The 18,315-nt window shown below is 38.5% G+C and overlaps 1 protein-coding gene and 1 pseudogene across 14 annotated transcripts in view; one reads left to right on the forward strand and one right to left on the reverse strand.

Moving 5' to 3' along the window:
• Positions 1 to 18,315, forward strand: part of MYO9A (myosin IXA) — a 321,205-nt gene that overhangs the window by 69,272 nt on the left and 233,618 nt on the right. For all 14 annotated transcript variants that reach the window (XM_033189506.1, XM_033189505.1, XM_033189513.1 and 11 more), the window contains exons 2-3: positions 3,603 to 4,513; positions 17,907 to 18,001. In XM_033189506.1, the coding sequence (XP_033045397.1) occupies positions 3,674 to 4,513; positions 17,907 to 18,001 (935 nt within the window). In that variant the 5' untranslated portion in view covers positions 3,603 to 3,673. The remainder of the gene's footprint in view (positions 1 to 3,602; positions 4,514 to 17,906; positions 18,002 to 18,315) is intronic.
• LOC117071840 lies at positions 4,900 to 5,068 on the reverse strand (annotated as a pseudogene).

The raw sequence follows: 18,315 nt of genomic DNA on the forward strand, positions 1-18,315 counted from the left end.
AAGATAGGACTCCTCTGTTAAAAAAGATGTTTCTGAGTTTACCTCCAGAGCTGCCATATTATACAACTTTAGGGATTAGATTGTAGTTACTTAGTACAATGGTCTTTAACCTTTTTGGCACCAGGGACTGGTTTCATAGATGACAGTTTTTCCACAGATGGGGTAGTAGGGGATGGTTTCGGGATGAAACTAGTCTGCCTCAGATCATCAGGTATTAGGTCATCAGGCATTAGTTAGATTCTCATAAGGAGCATGCAATCTAGATCCCTTGCATGTGCAGTTCACAGTAGTGCTTATGCTTCCATGACAATCTAATGCTGCTGACTATCTGACAGGAGGCAGAGCCCAGGCAGTAATGCTCACTTGCTTGCTGCTCATCTTCTGCTGTGTGGCCCAATTCCTGACAGGCCATGGACTGGCACTGGTCCATGGCCCAGTGGTTGGGGACCCCTTGACTTAGCACATCTTCTGGAGTGGTACAGGTCACAGCCTCCCTGGCTGTAAGAAGATTTGCTGCTGACTGCTGCCAGATGCCATAGCTTATATGAACCAAATACTTAGAGATTCAGGAAACTAAACATAGCTATGCAACTAGGAACTTGGTAACTCAGAGTATATCCTCACTGTTACTGTAGAGCAGAATCTCCATCTAGACTACCTGTAAGAAAAATATTTATGAGATAACTGAGGAAATTTGAATATCAATTGATCATTTAATACCAAAAGTTTTTAGTTAAAAAATATATTTAAAAAAGTAGTAAACATGTAATCCCAGCACTTTGGGAGGCCGAGACGGGCGGATCACGAGGTCAGGAGATTGAGACCATCCTGGCTAACACGGTGAAACCCCGTCTCTACTAAAAAAAAAAAAAACTAGCCGGGCGAGGTGGCGGGCACCTGTAGTCCCAGCTACTCGGGAGGCTGAGGCAGGAGAATGGCATAAACCCGGGAGGCGGAGCTTGCAGTGAGCTGAGATCTGGCCACTGCACTCCAGCCTGGGCGACAGAGCGAGACTCCGTCTCAACAACAAAAAAAAAAAAAAAAAAAAAAAAAAAAAGTAGTAAACAGGTTCTCAGTGTTTGTATGAAAAACAAAAGAAGTTCCATCAAAAGTCCACTTGTAAAGCTAAATTCTCAAACATACGAAGTCATCTCATGCTAAGGAAGATATGAAATAAACAACCAGAAGAGCAGTTCAGTCTGGATGACGTTTCAATGTTAGTCTGAAAAATATTAAATCACATACTCAGGATTTTCAAAAAGAAAAGGAGTAATAGCCCTTAAGTATAAATAATTTCGGAATGTAAACCGGCAGAAAAAAGATCAGGTAGATTTGAAAATGACAAAAGCTTTAGAAGTGAAAAATATAGTTGTAATTTTTAAAAGCCAACAGCATGGTGTTCATGAATGAGAAGAGTCAATAAGATGTCAGTTCTGTCCAATATTACTCTGTAAAATCAATGCAGTATTAAAATCTGAAAAGGTTTTTATTCATGATAGTAAACATGTGAACTTAAACATTTTTATGGTAGAGTAAATAGCCAACGTAAAATTTGTAAAGAACAACGCATTAAGGTAATGTGCCCTTCAGATACCAAAATTTATTATAGGACTATAGTAATTAACAGAGGTTCGGGGCGGAAAAATAGACCTATGGAATAGAATATAGAGCCCAGAACAGATTGATAGGTACAAATCCATAGATGGAATCTATTTTTAGTATGCTGTGAGATAGGACTGTTAATTTTCTTCACTTCAACTCAGATTAGCAGTTGAACCAGTACCACAGTGAAATGTTTATCCTTTCCTAACGAGTTTATTTTTAAAATTTTTTTTTTGAGACAGAGTCTCACTCTGTCACCAAGCTGGAGTGCAGGGGTGCGACCTCAGCTCACTGTAACCTCTGCCTCCCAGGCTCAAGTGATTCTCCTGCCTCAGGCCTCTGGGTAACTGGGATTACAGGGACATGCCACCTTGCCTGGCTAATTTTGTATTTTTAGTAGAGACAGGGTTTCACCATGTTGGCCAGGCTGATCTCAAACTCCTGACCTCAGGTGATCCGCCCGCCTTGGCCTCCCAAAGTGCTGAGATTACAGGTATGAGCCACCACCTGGCCTATATGGCTGGGTTTTTTTTTGTATGTTCTGTATTAATCTCTGTATTTGAAAGACCATCTTGGCAAAAGGGAAAAAATAGTTTCTTGATTAGAAGACTCTGACAAATATGTAGTAGTATGAGAGGATAGAGAGTACCCTGGGCAACATGTTGAAACCCCGTCTCTACTAAAAATACAAAAATTTAGCCAGGCAAGGTGGCGCACACCTGTAGTCCCAGCCAGGTTGAGGTGAGAGGATCACCTGAGCCCTGGAGATGGAGGGTGCAGTGAGCCAAGGTCACGTCGCTGTGCTCTAGCCTAGGCGACAGAACAAGACCCTGTCTCAAAAAAACAAAACAAAAAACAAAAAAAGTGAAGTAACTGAAAGTATTTCTTCTTCTTATTTTTTTAATAGCACATCATCCTTATATGTTAAAGGATGAAATAAGGGAAATATTGATGACACATGAGAGTGGTTTTTTTGGGGGGCATATAACTAACTAATGAAGATGATAGCAAATAGGTTTTATCAGCCCTGGAAAGTGTGTGGGGCATATTTTCTCAGTAGAAGACAGGAATGGAATAAGATAGATGAAGTAAAGATAGGAATAAATTTTGAGTTGGAGAAGCCATTTGAAGGAAATACTCTTTTCTCAGTGAGGTATAAAAGTTGAAATCATTCTTCTAGAAGTGTGATGTACTGTGTATGAGGTTTGAGAAGATGGGAAGAAAATGCAGAATACTTGTAAGGAATGCAATAAATAAGGTTAGGTAAAAAGATATAGTGGTAGCATTGAAGGACAAGGGGAAGCTGAATACAATTTGTAGTGGTGCCTAGTCGTATAATTTTGTTAAATTTGCTCAGCAAGTCGGGGGAAGGATTCTTTTATTGCTCTTGCCAAACTCCCTTCTCCTTCCCACCTTGTGGGAGGGAGGGAGTGAGAGCCTAGAATTCCTTGAAAATATATGTCTATCTCTTTAGTTGGTTTCTCTCATCATTTTCTTGGTTTTATGTAATTTCTCTGTTTATCCGTCTTCTTACTGTTTTTAACAAATTTTACAAAATGTTTGCTCCATTGTTGGAATTCTTTCTTGTTTTTGCTTTATCCTTAAGAAATTTTGGGTACAGGGCAATTAGATTTGCATGATTATTCTGTCTTAATCCAGTCTTTGTTAAGTATAAGGAAAGAACTTGGTTCTAATCACAAGTTCCTTACAGACATTTGAGACAGCAGGGGAAAATTTTTTCTTTGTACTCTTTGGATTTTTGTATAATAAAACATTGAAATATTTTTTTTTGGCAAGTTACTATTTTTAGAAAGTGCCTAAATTTGGACAGTGAAACTTAATATTATGTGGTCTCAATGAAACTGTTGCTGTGCTAAGACACGAGTTAGTATTTTGTGTTTTAGAAGATGTAATCAACATGCTTGTTAAGCTTTTCTTTCTTGAACATCAGAAAGCAATGTATATTTACTTCTAAATATTTTGCATCTTTTATGTTACAGTTATTTTACCAAGAAAATGGTTTGCACGACTTTGAACATATACTATCCATGCTGATGGGACAGGATCCAATATGAATATAAATGATGGAGGAAGACGACGCTTTGAAGATAATGAACGTACATTACGGATCTATCCTGGGACTATTTCAGAAGGGACAATCTACTGTCCTATTCCTGCCAGAAAAAACTCCACAGCTGCTGAGGTGATTGAGTCTCTTATAAACAAACTTCATCTTGACAAAACAAAATGTTATGTTCTAGCAGAGGTAAAGGAATTTGGTGGAGAAGAATGGATTCTCAATCCAACAGACTGTCCAGTTCAGCGAATGATGATGTGGCCCCGAATGGCTCTGGAAAATCGCTTAAGCGGAGAGGACTACCGCTTTCTTCTGAGAGAGAAAAACCTTGATGGATCAATCCATTATGGTAGCCTGCAGTCATGGCTACGAGTAACAGAAGAACGTCGCAGGATGATGGAACGGGGTTTTCTTCCACAGCCTCAACAGAAAGACTTTGATGATTTATGTAGTTTACCTGATTTGAATGAGAAAACTCTCTTAGAAAACCTACGAAATCGCTTTAAGCATGAAAAAATTTATACCTATGTTGGCAGTATTCTAATAGTTATTAACCCATTCAAGTTTCTTCCTATTTATAACCCCAAATATGTCAAAATGTATGATAACCACCAACTGGGAAAACTTGAGCCCCACATTTATGCTGTGGCTGATGTAGCTTATCATGCCATGCTTCAGCGCAAAAAGAATCAGTGCATCGTGATTTCGGGAGAGAGTGGTTCTGGGAAGACTCAAAGCACAAACTTTCTTATTCACCACCTTACTGCTCTCAGTCAGAAAGGATTTGCCAGTGGAGTAGAACAGATTATTCTTGGAGCTGGACCAGTACTTGAGGTAAACATATAGAAATACTGTTTTTGATTTTAATTTTAATTTTTATCCTTTGAGGTGGGGGGTGGTGCACCATTCCTGGAGGTATTGCAATACCAGATTGACGTGTGGAGTAGATCAAGCAAGATCCTATTCCATCTCCCTGCTTCAAAAACTCATTTAGGGCTGGGCGCAGTGGCTCATGCCTGTAATCCCAGCACTTTGGGAGGCCGAGGTAGGTGGATCGCCTGAGGTCAGGAGTTCCAGACCAGCCTAACCAACATGGAGAAACCCGTCTCTACTGAAAATACAAAAAAAAATTAGCCAGGCGTGGTGGTGCATGCCTGTAATCCTAGCTAGTCGGGAGGCTGAGGCGGGAGAATTGTTTGAACCCGGGAGGTGGAGGTTGTGGTGAGTCGAGATCACGCCATTGTATTGTAGTCTGAGCAACAAGAGCGAAACTCTGTCTCAAAAACAAAACAAAACAAACAAAATTGTCTTTGGATAGAAGATATTCCAGATATTAAACTGATAAAAACATAACTACACTAGATCTTAGCCAGAAGGCTGAGAAGCTATAGAAATACTGTTCTTACTACTCTGGGCACACTGCCTGCAGGGTAGCCCTGGTCCACAAGGAGCAGCAATTTAAAAAAAAGAAAGAAAAATACTATTCTTATTCTTAAACATATCTTTAAAAAATATTTGATAGATGTGAGAAGATGAAGTAAAACTAAATAAAAGTGTAGACATTATTTTTAGTAACCAAGAGGAACTGGAAGATAGGAAAGCAAAAAAGGTGGTGTGGAAGATTGAGGAGTGTGACAGTGGTATTTTTTTTTTTTTTTTAAGTGAGTGTCTTTGGGTCATTAATGATGCAAAGAAAGAGATGACTGTAGTCATTGTATATCCCCCTATAAGGGGAGAAAGCAGAGGCAGGTCCTGTCTGTAACTGCATTGTGATGGTTGGTGAGAATATTTTTGCTGATGTATTTGTATTTCTGCAAGCTTTAACAGCTGTGCCTAGCATCGAAACTTGTAATAATGTAGAGAATATGGGAAAAAATGTTTAGTTGTGGAATGTTTTACAAGTAATACCATCCAATGTCCAAAGGAAAGATAATACAGAAGGACAAGTACTCCACAATCTCACTTATATGTGGAATCTGAAAAGTTGAATGCATAGAAACAAAGAGCAAAGTGGTAGTTACTAAAGGCTGGGGGGACTGGAGAGATATTGGTCAAAGGACACAAATTTTTTAGTTACATAGGAGGAATAAGGTCAAGAGATCTGTTGTACATCATGATGACTATAGTAAGTAACATTATATACTTGAAAATTTCAGGCCGGGCGCGGTGGCTCACGCCTGTAATCCCAGCACTCTGGGAGGCTGAGACGGGCGGATCACGAGGTCAGGAGATCGAGACCATCCTGCCTAACATGGTGAAACCCCGTCTCCACTAAAAAATAAAATACAAAAAACTAGCCAGGCGAGGTGGCGGGTGTCTGTAGTCCCAGCTACTCGGGAGGCGGAGGCAGGAGAATGGCGTAAACCCGGGAGGCGGAACTTACGGAACTTACAGTGAGCCGAGATCCGGCCACTGCACTTCAGCCTGGCTGGCAGAGTGAGACTCCGTCTCAAAAAAAAAAAAAAAAAGGAAGAACATTTCTTTCTTTCTTTCCTTTTTTTTTTTTTTTTTGGAGACAGAATTTCGCTCTTGTTGCCAGGCTGGCTTGCGATGGTGCGATCTTGGCTCACCACAACATCAGCCTCCTGGGTTCAAGGGATTCTTCTGCCTCAGCCTCCCGAGTAGCTGGGATTACAGGCATGCGCCACCACACCTGGCTAATTTTGTATTTTTGGTAGAGACAGGGTTTCTCCATGTTGGTCAGGCTGGTCTTGAACTCCCGGCCTCAGGTGATCCACCTGCCTTCGCCTCACAAAGTGCTGGGGTTATAGGCATGAGCCACTGCCCCCAGCCTATACTTGAGAATTTCTAAGAATAGATTTTAACTAGTCTCATTACAAAAAATGATAAGTATTGTGAGGTACTGCATAAATTAAGTAGCTTGATTTTGCCATTCTACACTGCAGACATATGAAAACATCATGTTATACACCATAAATATATGCAATTTTTGCTTGCCAATTTATAAAAAAAAAAAAGGAAAGGGAATATAGTGTTGGTTTTAGACCTGAAAGGAAAAGGTAATATTACTTAGTTGTCTTTTTAAAAGGTATTTTGTAGGTATAATTGAAATACAGTAAACTGTGTATATTTAAAGTGTACAACATGATAAACTCTGACATGTATATACCCATGAAACCACCACAGTCAAGATACTGAACATATCCATTATCCCCAAAGTTTCTTCATATCTCTTTGTAATCCCTCTTTCACACTCCTCTCAGCCCACCCATATATGGGAAACCAGTTAAGTTCTTTCTGTCACTGTAGATTAGTTTGCTTTTTCTGCCATTTAATGTACATGGAACCACATAGTATGTACCCTTTTATATTTGGCTTCTCCCACTTGGTATAATTATTTTGAGATTTATCCATGTTGTTACATGTGTCAATAATACATTCCTTTTTGTTGCTAAGGTAATAGTATTCCATTGGATATCACAATTTTTTAAATCTATTCACTTGTTGATGGATATATAGGTTGTTTTTAATTTTTGGCTATTACATTCAAGTTTATATAGACATACATTTTTTTGCTCTTCAGTAATTATCTAGGAATGGAATGACTAGATCAGATGATAAGTATGTGTTTAACTTTTTATTAAGTTCTTTAATTTCTCTTGGCAGTATTTTATAGTAGTGTACAGGTCTTTTACATCTTTGGTAAGATTTATCTCTCAATATTTTTGAGGATGTTGTTATAAATGGTGTTCTACAATTTTCAATTGTTTGTTGCTAGTATATAGATATACAGTTGATAGTTACATGTTGATCTTATATTCTGCAACCTGGCTAGACTTAAATATTAGTGCCATTAACCTTTTTTTTTTTTTTTTGAGACAAGGTCACCCTCTATTGCCTAGGCTGGAGTGTAGTGATGTCATCATAGCTCACTGCAGCTGCAATCTCCAGTGATCCTCCCTCCTTAGCCTCCTGAGTAGCTGGCCTTATTGGCCTGTGTCGCTATGCTCGGCTATTTTTTATTTTTATTTTTTATTTTTAGTAGCGATGAGGTCTCATTATGTTGCCTAGGCTGACTGGTCCTCAACTCCTGAGCTCAAGTGATCCTCCTGTCTTGGCCTCCTAAAGTGCTGGGATAACAGGAGTGAGCCACCACACCTGCCCACCCCCACACCAACTTTTTTATAGATTCCATTGGGTTTTTCATATAGTCAGTCATGTCTGTGAATAAAAAGTTTTTCTTCCTTTCTAGTTTGGATGTCTTTTTTTTTTTTTTCTTGCTTGATTTCACTGGCTACTCCAGTATAATGTTGAATAGAGGTGGTTGAAAGCAACATCCTTGTCTCGTTTCTAATCTTAGGGGAAAACATTTAGTCTTTAGCCATTAAGTTATAATGATAGCTGTTGGTTTTGTGTAAATTCTGTATCAAATTGAGCTTGATCCCTTCTATTCCTAGCTTGTTTAGAGCTTTTTTCAGAAATGGATGTAAAAATTCTTTCTGTCACGTGTTATTTCTGTGTCTTACTGAGATGTTTTTTTTTTAAACTTTGTTAATGTGAATTACATCATGAGGGACATTGTTTTCTTTCTCATTAAAAATAATTTTTTTGAGAGTGGATCCCACTGTGTTGCCCAGGCTGGTCTCAATCTCCTGGGCTTCAGTGATTCTCCTGCTTCAGCCTTCCAAGTAGTTGAGATTACAGGCATGCACCATCATGATGCACCATCATGCCTAACACTGTTTTCTTTAATGTCTTTTTTTTTTTCATTCTATCTTTTGCATTGATAGAACTATCAAGTCTCATAGGAAGAATTGGGAAGTCTTTTCTCCTCATATTTTTGGAAGAGTTGTGTAGAACTGATTTTTTTTTTTTTTTTTACTGTCAGTGTTGGAATTCATTAATGAAGCCATCTGGACCTGGTGTTTTTTGTGGGAGAATTTTAAACAAGGCTTCAATTTTTAAAGTAGATATAGAGTTATTCATATTACCTTTTTTTTTTGTAAGCTTTGGTAGTTTGTATCTTTCAAGAAATTTGCTGAATCTGAGTTACCATATTTATTGTCATAAAGTTTTATATAATATTCCCTTATTGGGAACTGCTGCGGCTACCACCGCTGCCGCTGGCTCTGCAGCTCTAGGGGACCCGTGCTGGTATGCAGGTGAAAGGCACTCTTTGCCTGCTGAAAGTTCCCACGGAAAAACTACCATCTCCCCAGCTCACCATGCTGTACGAAACTGATTTAACTACTGGAGATGCTGGGGCTTCCAGCACTTACCCTATGCAGTGCTCGACCTGTGAGCACTTGCGCAAAAGTGGCTTCATGGTGTTCAAAGGAAAACCATGCAAAATAGTGAAGATGTCAACTTCCAAAACTGGAAAACATGGTCATGCCAAGGTTCACCTTGTTGGAATTGCTATTTTCATGGGCAAAAAAAAAAAAAAGATATTTGTCCTTCTGTTCACAACATGGTGTTCCAAATATTCAGACACGATTATCAGCTGATACACATTCAAGATAGTTGCCTTCCCCTGCTGACAGAAACCGATGAAGTTCCTGAGGATCCTAAACTGCCAGAAGGTGAAGTGGGCAAATAAATACAAGGAAAATACAATGCAGGTGAAGATGTACGGGTGTCTGTCATGTGTGCAATGAGTGAAGAATATGCTGTAGCCATAAAACCCTGCAAATAAATGGGAGCCTTGACCTCCCTGGCTTAAGCAATTCTCCCACCTCAGCTTCCCAAGTAGGTGGTAGTACAGGCATGTACCACCACGCCTGCCTTATTTTTGTATTTTTTGTAGAGACAGAGTTTTACCATGTTGCCCAGGCTGGTTTTGAGCTCGCAGGCTCAAGTGATCCACCTGCTTTGGCATCCCAAAGTGCTAGAATTACAGGCTTTTAAAGTTTTTAGTATGATCTCTGAGGTCATTAATTTTAGATCATTCTTCTTTTCTAATATATTTATTTAGTGCTGTAAATTCTTTCCTAGGTACTGCTTGTACTGCTATCCCACAAATTCTGATATATTGTTTTCATTTTTATTTAGTTTAAAACATTTGATAATTTCCCTTTTGATTTCTTCTTTTTTTGTGACATTCTTTATTTTTTTTGTTTCCTGCTGTAAAGCCATAATTATATAATCAGTGTAGAAAGAAATGTATAAAATATTGTTGTAGAAAATACTGGCTTCTTCGGGAGGCAGAGATTGCAGTGAGCCAATATCATGCCATTGCACTCCAGCCTGGGCAACAGAGTAAGACTCCATCTCAAAAAAACGGAAAATACTGGGTTCTTGTCACATGACCAGGAAAGATTAGGCTCTCAGACACATAGAAGGGTGAGGAGTAAAATTATTGAATGAAAAAGAAAAACAACTCAGCAAAGTGAGATCAAGTCCTGCTAACAGACTGTCCACCTCACTGATTTGATCCCAGGTCTTCACACAGAAACAGGAGAGGCCAGGCTCCACCCCCCTGCAAATGGCATAGACTTAACAAGTCTTCACCCTGTCTTCCTAGTATGCGCATTGGTTGGAGATTCTCCTGGAACCTTTTGTTAACTTGGCTATCTTATTCTCCCCTCTAAAAACGTGCATCTAAGTGCCATTAGAATAAGGATAAGGATAAGGATGAAGACCGATTTTAACTGCCTCCTGCTGACAGGGGCCACTGTTTTGGAAAAACAGCAGTCAGATCTTCCTAGAGGCCTATCTACAGGTTCCCAGCTAGTTCCTAGTGTCCGTTGTCCAAGGCTCCTAGTTGGATGACCATTTGGAGCTAGATGGCCCAGTCAGGGCTATGTTCTGACATACTAATGTGTCCATGCAGGTGGATGAGGTTATGATTGGTGGTCCACAAGCCTAGGGTGATGGAGAGACCAGGTTGTTGCTGCAGGTTCAGGGTCATTTCTCAGCTTCCAGGATGTCCTGGCATCTTAGCTGTGCATCTCCCAGGACCTGGAGATCACAGGGCAATGGAAGCTGTGACAAAGTCACCAGAGACTCCCAAGGTGGAGGACGCAGAACAGCAGAGACAGATCCCCCCCATCCCCCCGCTTTTTTTTTCTGAGACAGAATCTTGCTCTGTTGCCTGGGCTGGAGTGCAGTGGCGTGATCTTAGCTCACTGCAACCTCCACTTGCTGGGTCAAGCGATTCTCCTGTCTCAGCCTCTTGAGTAGCTGGGACTATAGGTGTGTGCCACCAGGCCCAGCTAATTTTTGTGTCTTTAGTAGAGATGGGGTTTCTCCATGTTGACCAGGCTGGTCTTGAACTCCTGACCTCAGATGATCCACCCACCTCGGCCTCCCAGAGTGCCAGGATTACAAGCATGAGCCACTGTGCCTGGTCTGATTTCTTCTTTGAACCATGGGTTGCTTAGATTTGTGTTTAGTTTGTAAATATTTAAATCCTATCTGTTTTTTTTTTGAAACCTAATTATTTTATTATAAATATATATAAACAAAAATTTTAAAGACACTGAAAAATATACAAATATACCACTGTATTTAAATATTTTTCCTTAAAGTTTGTTTACAGCTATAAAGCAAAACAGATTTTACCAAATTAAGTACAAACAAAACTTCAAATCAGTGAACTTTAGATTAATAGTATTACTTGAAAAGTATGGATGGTATTGTTTTGTTGAAATTAATTTGCTGCTCATGAGTGAATATAGTACTTTCTAAAACAATGAAATACTTATATGTGTCACTTTAGTTTCTTTTATATAACCAATTCTCAATAAAGATTTGTGAATTTAATTTTCAGGAAGGTGTAAATAATTTGAAATATTTTGATGTATCAGAAAACCAAAATCTGAAGTCTTTATCTTTGGCCCACTGCACGTTATATCTATCTAACCTCTGTATAGACTATATAGATAAATTTGGATTTCACTCTCCCTATATATAAATACATATCTCTACTTATATCTGTATTTTTACTTATAGGTAAATAAACATATATAGATTATGTATATATTTTAAGTTATTAAACTAATTATACATGCTATAAAACGTTCAATGCAGAAACGAATGAAGTAAGAAATGAAAGCCCTTTTGTACAAACATTAGGTTGCTGTAACAAAGGTCAAAACAATAAGGGATTAAAGAGGATAGACTCTTATTTCCCTCACATCATAATACACATGGTATCAATCTTGGGCCGATCTGGTTGATTGTGCAGTGATGGGCATGGGCCCCTTCTTTGTGACTCTGCCATTCTCAGTACATGGCTTCCATTTTAGTCTAAGATGGCTGTTTGCTTTTACCCCACTCAGTGGTTTTTTGGTTCTCATGAAGGTGCTTTTGTGTGTGTGTAGTTGTTAAATTGGTGTACTTTTGTGTGTGTGGGAGCAGTCAGTGGATCTGTGGGTCTGTTCCACATCTTGCTGTACCCCAATCCTGCCCTCTGAGATTCTGTCCCCTGTTCTTGATTTATAATTTAATTCTTTTGTGGTTAGATAACACTGTGTTACATAACTTGAACTCTTTTAAAGTTATTGAAACTTGTGGCCCAGAACATGGTCTTTCATGATGGATATTTTTTGTGCATTTAAGAATTCTATATTTTGGCCAGGTTAAATAACACTGTTGTATAGCTTGGACTCTTTTAAGTTTATTGAGACTTATGGCCCAGAACATGGTCTTTCTTGGTGGTTATTTTTTGTGCATTTAAGAATTCTGTATTTTGGCCAGGTGTGGTGGCTCATGCCTGTAATCCCAGCACTTTGGGAGGCCAAGGAGAGTGGATCACTTGAGCCCAGGAGTTCAGGACCAGTCTAGGCAACATGGGTGAAACCCTGTCTCTACAAAAAAATGGAAAAAAAATTAGCTGGATGTGTTGGTGTGCACCTATAGTCCCAGCTACTGAGGAAGCTGAGTTGGGAGGCTGAAATCAGAGAATTACTTGAGCTCAGGAGGTTGAGGCTCCACTGAGCTGTGATGGTGCCTTTGCACTCCAGCCTGAGTGATAGAGTGAGACCCTGTCTCAGAAAAAAAAAAAAAAAAAATAGCTTTTGCCTAGGAAGTCCAACATCTGGGCTTTATCAGGAACAATTGCTGCTTATTGCTATTTTTCATTTTCCCATGCCCATACTTTTGTATTTTTTTGCATGTCTCTTAATTTTTTGGTGAAGACTAGACATTTTTAAATAATAATAATGTTGCATCTCAAAATAAGATTTTCCCAAGGTTTGTGGTTGTTTTTATTTTACTGTTGTTTGCTTGTTTCATGACTTCTCTGAACTTATTTTGTAAAGTCTGTTATATTTTTGTCCATGAGATCATCAAAAACTGTACTCAGTTATAGTGGTTATGATTAGACTTGGATTTCCTTAAATGCCTTGAAGTTAAGGCTTCCAGTCTTTACTGTGAGGTTCTATATGCTTGTTGGTTCACCCCTTCAGTACTCAGCCAAGTGGTTATCAACTCTGCCTTACCTTTTACTTCCTGCTTACAAAGAACCTCAAGTTGAAAATACAGGTCTCCTGCCCATGAATATTTCAGATGTTTTCAAAGTCTCCTTTGTACATATTATTCACCATTCACCAGCTTTTCCTTTTAAGTTGTTTTTTTTTGTTTGTTTGTTTGCCGCATTCTGTTATTGCCACCTTAGGCAGTTACAGTGTTTAAACAATTGCTTCTGATTGTTTTTGACAAACACACATAGTGATGGTGGGTGGGTGCAATGGGGAGTATGAAGAGGCTGTTTTCAGCAAGTGATTTCCAAGTAATGTCAAGAAAGTCCTTATGGCACCACTGCACTCCAGTCTGGGTTGACAGAGTGAGACCCTGTTGCAAAAAAAGTAGGGTGGGGGGGCAGGCACCATGGCTCATGCCTGTAATCCCAGCACTTTGGGAGGCAGAGGTAGGTGGATCGCTTGAGCCCAGGAATTCAAGACCAGCCTGGACAACATGGGGAGACTCCCCTCTGCCCACCATCTCTACAGAAGAATACAAAAATTAGCTGGGTGTGGTGGTGCATGGCTGTGTGTAGTCCCAGCTACTCAGGAAGCTGAGGTGGAAGGATTGCTTAAGTCCTGGAGGTGGAGGCTATAGTGAGCCGTTATAGCACCACTGCACTCCAGGCGACAGAGTGAGATCTTGTCTCAAAAAAAACAAAAAACAAAACATACACACTAAGAGACACACACAAAGAGAGAACTCTTTGTGAGTTTTTCCAGGGAAATGTCAGATAAGTCAAATTGTGATGATTTGCTTGGGGAACTGGAGTTTGGATGAGTTCCATCCCTGTTGAAGTGGCTTCTTGGGTGTCTTTAAAAAAACCTCATCATTGTAGGATGTTGGTTTTTCTCTTCAGTGTGGAGCTGGAGAGAAAGGAGTAGTAATAGCACAAGTTAAAATGCCTGATTTTCCTAACCAAGACTCAGCTGTTTTTACTTGATTAAATGCCACTGCAAAGGGTTCTTGCAATCCTTTGGTTAATTTCCAGAGTTCTTAAAAATTTGAGTTTGACAATTTTTGTCAGCATTCTTGTGCCTTTTATGAAGGAGAGGATGTTTAGAGGTCCTTACTCTGCCATTTTTGCTAATTTCACTCTCAATGATCTTTTCAAAAGATTTAAGTACTAAAAAATATTTTTTGTATTTACTCATGGGGCAGCCATTTCTGCTGTTCTTCCTTCCTTGTATAGATCCATGTTTTAATATGATACCATTTTCCTTCTGCTCAAAGGACTTCTTTAATGTTTCTTTTAGTGCAGGTTAGCTTGTGATGAATATTTTCAACTTTGTATATCTGAAATTGTGTTTTTTATGCCTTCTATTTTGAATGACTGTTTTGAGGAGTTAAGTTTTTTTGAAATAAGTAATCTTACATTAAAATTCTGTGAATTGTAAAACATTTTTATAACCATCTGTGTACAATTTTGATACAGAATAGTTTCATTACTCCGTAAAACTCTTCTGATACTCCTTATCTTCATACCCTCTGCCCTGCCATACTTTCCTGACTCATGGGAATCACTTGTCTGCTCTCCATTGCTGCTGTTTTTGTTTTTGAGAATGTCATATAAATAGAGTCCTATAGTATGTAAAGTTTTTTATTTTTTTGAGACCCGGGTTTCAGGCTGTCACCCTGGCTGGAGTGCTGTGGTACAGTCACAGCTCACTGCTGCCTCAACCTTCCGGGCTCAGTCAAGTGATCTTCCCACCTCAGCCTCCAGATTAGCTGAGATTACAGGCGTGTGCCACCGTGCAGGTCTAATTTTTAAAAACTTTTTGTAGAGATGAGTTCTCCCTATGTTGCCCAGGATGGTCTCAAACTCCTGACTTCAAGCAGTTCTCCCACCTTGGCCTCCCAAATTGCTGGGATTATACATGTGAACCACCACATGTAAAGTTTTGAGACTGATTTCTCTCATTCAGTGTTGTATCTTTGAAATTCACCCAAGTTGTTAAAATATGGCAGTTTATTTTACTTCTGAGTAATATTCCGTTATGTGGATGAATCACAGTTTGTTAAATCCTTCATTTGTTGATGGACATTTGGTTGTTTTCAAGATTTGACTGTCACAAAGCTGATGATAATGTTTGTGCCTTGATGTGTATGTATATATAAATTTGTATTTCTCAATAGTAAACAGCCAGGAGTGGTATTGCTGGGTCATATTGTTAAGAGTGTGTTTAACTTTCTGTGAATGTTTTACATTTTGTTAGACTGTCTTCCAGAGTTGCTCTACCATTTTGCATATCCACCAGCACTGTATGAGTGTTCCAGTTCCTCTGCATCCTCAGCAGCAACTTGTCATTGTCAGTTTTTGTTGATTATTTTAGCCATTCTAATAGGTGTGTAGTAGTATCTCATTGCGGTCTTGACTGAATTTCTGTAATAGCTGGTAATGTTGAACATGCTTTCTCATGCTTATTTGCCATCCATATAACTTATTTGGTGAAGTATCTATTGCAAGCCTACCTCTCAAAATGGCCCTAAATGACTTTATGTAGTGATAAAAGTTGTGTTGCAATCACAGGTTAAGTAACAGGTAAAGCTTCTGATTGGCTGTTGACGTTGTAGCCTTGGGCAGAATCAGAAGTGGCATATATGAAAATAGGAGTAGTACATCACACATCCATATTTTGTATCTCCATGCCAACGGTTTATTTTTTAAGTTTTATCAAAATGTAATGCATTTGACATTTAAATGAATATTTATTTGATGAAATTTATGTTTCTGTTTCTGCATTTTATTAATCTGTGCTATGTGGTTTTTCTAAATTCCTTGTAAAAAACTTCCTATGGTGGAAAGGGAAAAAGCAGAATGGACAAACTATTCTAGGCATTCAGAACTCAGCAATGTCAAGCTTTTTTGTGTATATAGTTTGCAGATGGTTTGGTGATGGTTGAGAGCCTGGGCTCTTTTCCATGACTTACTAAGGTACAGTATAATCTAAACATAATTTTTATCTAAGCATAAAAATCTGGAGATTTTTATGAATCTTTGCATTTGCTGTTATTATAGAATAATTTCTTAAGACATAGTAAAATGTAATTTCACAGAAATTTAAATGCATGCATGATAAGTAGAGCGGTGGTTGTCAGACTTTGGCTTACGTCTGAACCACTCGAAGGGGGTTTATAATAAGCACAGATTGCTGGACCTTATCCTCAGAGTTTCTCATTTAATAGTTTTGTGAGGGACTCAAGAATTTGAATTTCTAACAAATTTTCAGGAGATGCTGATGTTTCTGGTCTCAGGACCATGATATGATGACTACTTGAGTACAGATGTAGTTGCTGGGGCATGAGCTTCGTTGACCTCCTCTCCATGTCTTGTATGTGTGCGTGTGTCTATGTATATGTGCTCTGCACAGTTACAGTTTAGCACAAACAGCTTTGCATTTAGGGAGGTGTTCAGTAAATGGCTACTTCAGGATTTTGGAGTTAGAGGTTCCCATGAGATTATTATAGGAGAAGAAAAAAGCTCTGCAATGAATCAACTCTGTGTCTTTTCTAGTTTTGTTTCTTCAAATATAATGTGAATGCTCAGGCTAGGGCAATGGCTTCCTTTTTTTCAAAACATTTAAATGCTAAATTTCATTGAGCTATATTGAGCTATAACTTACAATATAATGTACACATTTGAAGTGTACAGCTCAGTGAATCTTGATAAATGTATATATCCATGTAACCACCATCATAGAATTGAACTGTAGATTATCTTTATCACCCATTGTGCCCCTTTGTAGATATTTCTCAATTCCACCCAGATTCCCAGATAACCACTGATGTGCTTCCTGTTACTCTTGTTTTGCCTTTTCTAGAATTTCATGTAAATAGATTATATGATATGTACTTTGTGCCTGGTTTCTTGTGCTTAGCATAGTGTTTGTTGATATAATTAGTTTACTTTTATTCCTGGCCAGTATTCCATTTCTAGGTACATACTTTGGGTGACAATTTAGGAAGTTTATAGTTCTTATTCTTTTGTAATGAGTACTCTAGCTTTGTTTTAAATAGGCATAATAAAATATAGTACATTATGTACTGGAATTTCATTTCATTTATTCTATTCTAAAATTGTAATTATTTTGATGTAATTATTATTTTCCTAACTCCTTGTTACTTCAGTTTAGCAAATTTTTTAAAAAGTAAAAGTATAAATATATTAAGGCTTTTTTAAGGGGGGCTTTGGAATGTGAAAGAGAAATCCAAACTGTAAAGAACATTAAGTTTTTAAAATTATAATTTATTTTGGCTGGGCGCAGTGGCTCACACCTGTAATCCTAGCACTTCGGGAGGCTGAGGCGGGCAGATTGCCTGAGCTCAGGGGTTCCATACCAGCCAGGGCAACACATTGAAACCCCATCTCTACTAAAATACAAAAAATTAGTCAGGTGTGGCAGCGTGGGCCTGTAGTCCCAGCTACTCGGGAGGCTGAGGCAGGAGAATTGCTTGAACCCAGAAGGCAGAGGTTGCAGTGAGTTGAGATCACACCACTGCACTCCAGCCTAGGTGATAGCGAGACTGTCTCCAAAGTAAATAAATAACGTAAAATACAATTATGGTTTATTTTACTGAATAGCAGAAAATAAAATCTACTTGGTCTTCTTTCAGTTGTTAATTGCTTTTTAAAAAAATTTTACCTGAACCGTAAATGAGTCTGAACGTAAAAGCAAATTGCCCTTTTACTATCTCCTTAGCATTTTGTCTCTGAGCTGACCTAAGCAGCTGACCTAATCCCCCCTCCAAAAAAAAAAAAGTTTTTTTAAGTGAAACTAATGAGAATTATTTATTTTGACAGGCCTTTGGAAATGCAAAGACAGCTCATAATAACAATTCAAGTCGTTTTGGGAAGTTTATTCAAGTAAATTACCAGGAAACAGGCACTGTACTTGGGTAAGTACTGCTACTTAGCAGGCATAGGCTTCGGAGCCTGTTTTAATTTTTGTCTTTACCCTTTTATAAACTATGTATTATTTCATTCCCAGACATTGATGTCAACATTAAAATTCTTCCCTGTCAACTTTTTTTTTCTTTTGGAAAAGTTCAAACCTCAGAAAAATTTTAAGACTAATGTAACAGTCACTCATACTCTTAACCTAGATTTGTTAATTGTAGTCAATGTGTTGCATTTGCTTTCTGTATATTATACATACATTTGCTCTTTTAAAAAATTGTTTTCAAGGCCGGGCACGGTGGCTCATGCCTGT

The sequence above is a fragment of the Trachypithecus francoisi genome, unplaced genomic scaffold (assembly GCF_009764315.1).
Source record: "Trachypithecus francoisi isolate TF-2019V2 unplaced genomic scaffold, Tfra_2.0 Lachesis_group3, whole genome shotgun sequence".
Lineage (NCBI taxonomy): Eukaryota > Metazoa > Chordata > Mammalia > Primates > Cercopithecidae > Trachypithecus > Trachypithecus francoisi.